The sequence below is a fragment of the Gobio gobio genome (assembly GCF_949357685.1).
Source record: "Gobio gobio genome assembly, chromosome: 23".
Taxonomy (NCBI): Eukaryota; Metazoa; Chordata; class Actinopteri; order Cypriniformes; family Gobionidae; genus Gobio; species Gobio gobio.
Window position 1 is genome coordinate 5,031,096 of NC_137119.1, and position 4,657 is coordinate 5,035,752.

Below are 4,657 nucleotides of genomic sequence, written 5' to 3' on the forward strand. Positions count from 1 at the left end.
GTTGTAAATGTGAAAAGTAATGCGTTACTTTACTAGTTACTTGGAAAAAGTAATATTATTACGTAACTCAAGTTACTTGTAATGCGTTTCCCCCAACACTGGTCATAACAAAGATTTACAAACAAATACTGAGATTACATTCAATCTTCACAGCAGATGTGCTGAGAAGAATGAACATTTTTACTAGTAGCAATTCAACTGATATCAAGAATTGAATTTCAATGGCAGCCTATGGTGACATTTCACTAGTGAAAATAATAACATGAGTTCAACATGAGAACACATGTTACAGACACACTCAGCAGAAGAACAGCTCCTCTAGGATCACTGGAAGAAAAGAGATGCATTCACGCAGACGATCTGGAAGCCATCTTGATTTATCGCATGTAGGTTAAGATAAAAATGACCCTGTGGATGAAACTCAAGTGAGACATAAAGACAATAAAGACATTTCAGAATCAAAGCATAGATGTTGAAATGGAAATGTGAAAGCCGAACCTTCAGAGGAATGTTTCTTTTTGACTGAAATGATAAGTCTAAGGTGAGGAGTTCTGGAGAAATGAAAATTGAATACATTTGTACTAATAATGTCAACATGCATTCGATATAGAAATGACAAACACTTCCTGTTCTCACCTCCTCTCCTGCTTCCACAAAAAGTGTACCGTGGGAAATGAGGAAGACAGAGGGGTTCGTCCCGACTCAATACTTTGACGGTATTTAGCAGCAGATCAAATGAGGAATAAAGCTCATCGATGGACTGTCCTGTATAGAGAACACACCGTTACTGCCTCAAGGCTTTATTAAAGATGTTTTTTGTTTTTTTTTTATTGACAAAAAACAGCAAAATACAAAACTCTCGTAGGGGAAAGAGAGTATACACATACCAAAATGTAGTCAAAATACAAAAGTGAATAACTAAACAGAAAACAACAGAACAAAAAAACAAACAAAAAAAGGAACGGGGCTATTTATAAACACAAGTCATTGTCAAAAAGGCAATTTTTTTCCCCTTTTCCATTTTTTCTCTTTTTTTTGACTTTATACACACAATTCTGACTTTATATACACACAATTCTGACTTTATACACACAATTCTGACTTTATACACACAATTCAAATCTGACTATCACACAATTATGACTTTATACACACAATTCTTACACACAATTCTGACTTTATACACACAATTCTGACTTTATACACACAATTCAAATCTGACTATCACACAATTCTGACTTTATACACACAATTCTGACTTTGTACACGCAATTCTGACTTTATATACACAATTCGAATCTGACTATCACACAATTTAAATCTGACTATCACACAATTCTGACTTTATACACGCAATTCTGACTTTATATACACAATTCTGACTTTATACACACAATTCAAATCTGACTATCACACAATTCTGACTTTATACACGCAATTCTGACTTTATATACACAATTCAAATCTGACTATCACACAATTTAAATCTGACTATCACACAATTCTGACTTTATATACACAATTCAAATCTGACTATCACACAATTTAAATCTGACTATCACACAATTCTGACTTTATACACGCAATTCTGACTTTATACACACAATTCTGACTTTATATACACAATTCTGACTTTATACACGCAATTCTGACTTTATATACACAATTCAAATCTGACTATCACACAATTTAAATCTGACTATCACACAATTAAAGATGTTAATATATTATTTAAGATGGTATTGAAGATGAAAACTCACTCAGAATCAAGGCCAATCTGATTTTTACAGGATCGGTCAGTCGGTCAGGGCAAGGCATGAAAGCTAACCCTATATCCTGTAAAGGGTCTGAGACGGAAATTGGAAAATGACGGCAATTCGAAATACATTTTAAGATTGAAAATAAAGGGAAATCATGAAAAGTTGATGCAAATGATGGACGTCCCTGATTTAAACTACACAACAATAAAAACATTCAGATATGTGCATGTTTTAAATTCAAAAGTTTGTGGTTTGTAAGATTTATTGTCACCAAGGCTGCATTTCATTGATCAAAAATACATTAAAATACAGTAAAAATGTGAAATATTATTGAAGTCTTAAACAACTGTTTCCAATGTGAATATATAGTAAAGTGTAAAGCTGAGTTTATCATCATTACTCCAGTCTTCAGTGTCACATGACCCTACACTAATCATTCTCATATGATGATTTGATGCTCAAGAAACATTTATGATTATTATCAGTGTTTAAAACAGTTGTGCTGCTTCATATTTTTGTGGAAACGTGACACAATAATATAATGTGACTTTAGACGGCGTTGAAATATAGTGCACAAGCGTACTACTTTTTTTGGGCATGTTATGGTGTTTTTTTTATTATATTTTGTATGGAAAAGAGCAGCACTAACATTCTACGAAATATCTCCTTTTGTGTTCTATAGGAAATAGTACCTCAAATAATTAATACGTGGAATGTTCACATTAAGTGCTGAATTCCATACAATGAAAATGAATATCTGCCAATATTATCAATCAAAAATACAGATATATTATTTACAATGTAAAAAAGCTGTTTCCAATGTGAATATATGTTAAAATGTAATTTATTCCTGTGATCAAAGCTGAATTTATCATAATTTCTCCAGTCTTCAGTGTCACATGATCCTTCACAAATCATTCTCATATGATGATTTGATGCTCAACAAATATTTATGATTGTTATATGTGTTAAAAACAGTTGTGCTGCTTCATATTTTTGTGGAAACATGACACAATAATATAACGTGACTTTAGACTACTACTTTTTTGGACATTTATGGTGTTGTTTGTTATATTTCATATGGAAAAGAGCAGCACTAACATTCTGCGAAATATCTCCTTTTGTGTTTTATAGAAAACAGGAACACAAGAAATAATTAATAAGTGAAATGTTCACATTAAGTGCTGAATTCCAAACAATGAAAATTAATATCTGTCAATATTGTCAATAAAAAATACAGATATATTATTTACAATGTAAATCAGCTGTTCTCTATGTGAATATATAGTATAGTGTAATTTATTCCTGTAATCAAAGCTGAATTTATCATCATTACTCCAGTCTTCAGTGTCACATGATCCTTCACAAATCATTCTCATATGAGGATTTGATGCTCAACAAACATTTATGATTATTATCAGTGTTAAAAAAAACAGTTGTGCTGCTTCATATTTTTGTGGAAACATGACACAATAATATAATGTGACTTTAGACGGCATTGAAATATAGTGCACAAGCAATATGAAGAACTTTTTTGGACATTTTATGGCGTTGTTTGTTATATTTCTTATGGAAAAGAGCAGCACTGACATTCTGTGAAATATCTCCTTTTATGTTCTTTAGGAAATATATCTCAAATAATTAATAAGCGGAATGTTCACATTAAGTGCTTAATTCCATACAAAGAAAATTAATATCTGCCAATATTGTCAATCAAAAACACAGATATATTATTTACAATGTAAATCAGCTGTTTACAATGTGAATATATGTTGAAATGTAATTTATTCCTGTGATCATAGAGGAATTTATCATCATTACTCCAGTCTTCAGTGTCACATGATCCTTCACAAATCATTCTCATATGAGGATTTAATGCTCAACAAACATTTATGATTATTATATGTGTTAAAAACAGTTGTGCTGCCTCATATTTTTGTGGAAACATGACACAATAATATAATGTGACTTTAGACTACTACTTTTTTTGGACAATTATGGTGTTGTTTGTTATATTTCATATGGAAAAGAGCAGCACTAACATTCTGCGAAATATCTCCTTTTGTGTTTTATAGAAAACGGGAACACAAGAAATAATTGATAAGTGAAATGTTCACATTAAGTGCTGAATTCCAAACAATGACAATTAATATCTGTAAATATTGTCAATCAAAAATACAGATATATTATTTACAATGTAAATCATCAGTTCTCTATGTGAATATATAGTAAAGTGTAATTTATTCCTGTAATCAAAGCAATCAATTTTTAATCATTACTCCAGTCTTCAGTGTCACATGATCCTTCACAAATCATTGTAATATGATGATTTGATGCTCAACAAACATTTATGATTATTATCAATGTCGAAAACAGTTGTGGAAACCATGATACCTGTTTTTTCCGGATTATTAGATCAATATAAAGTTCAAAAGAACAGCGTTTATTTGAGCTAGAAATCATTTGTAAGTACTTTAGTGTAACTTTTGATCAATTTAAAGCATCCATGCTGAATAAAAGCATCAGTTTCTGTCAAAAACATCCAAACTTTTGAACATGAGTGTGTATGACACTGATCTCACCGCAGCTTCTGTAGGTCACCGTAAGTCTGTCTGAGCTGCACACTGTGTGAAGAGGCCATTGCTGATCCTGAGAGTGAACCCAACTCATCTGAACAATACTCAGAATCAGAACCAACAACATATTATCATCACACAGACGTAACTTCATAGCCCTTCGCTTGCTTTAGACCCAGAGTCTGACTGACTTCTCGTGAATTTTAGGTGGAATCCGCGGAACGAGGCAACTTAACTTCTCATTTTGGGTCAAACGGTAATATTAGCATGTCACAAGTTTCACTTCCCCGTATTTACCAATAATGTTTGATTGACATGACC

The 4,657-nt window shown here is 31.9% G+C and overlaps 1 protein-coding gene across 1 annotated transcript; it reads right to left on the reverse strand.

Moving 5' to 3' along the window:
• Window positions 1–238: 238 nt before the first annotated feature.
• Window positions 239–4,442, reverse strand: ly86 (lymphocyte antigen 86). Its single transcript, XM_079806000.1, has 5 exons — window positions 4,343–4,442; window positions 1,761–1,847; window positions 637–765; window positions 499–551; window positions 239–408 (listed from the first exon to the last, which is right to left on the reverse strand). The coding sequence occupies exons 1-5, from the start codon at window positions 4,428–4,430 to the stop codon at window positions 325–327; spliced, it is 441 nt and encodes a 146-aa protein (XP_079662126.1). The 5' UTR covers window positions 4,431–4,442; the 3' UTR covers window positions 239–324.
• Window positions 4,443–4,657: the final 215 nt, after the last annotated feature.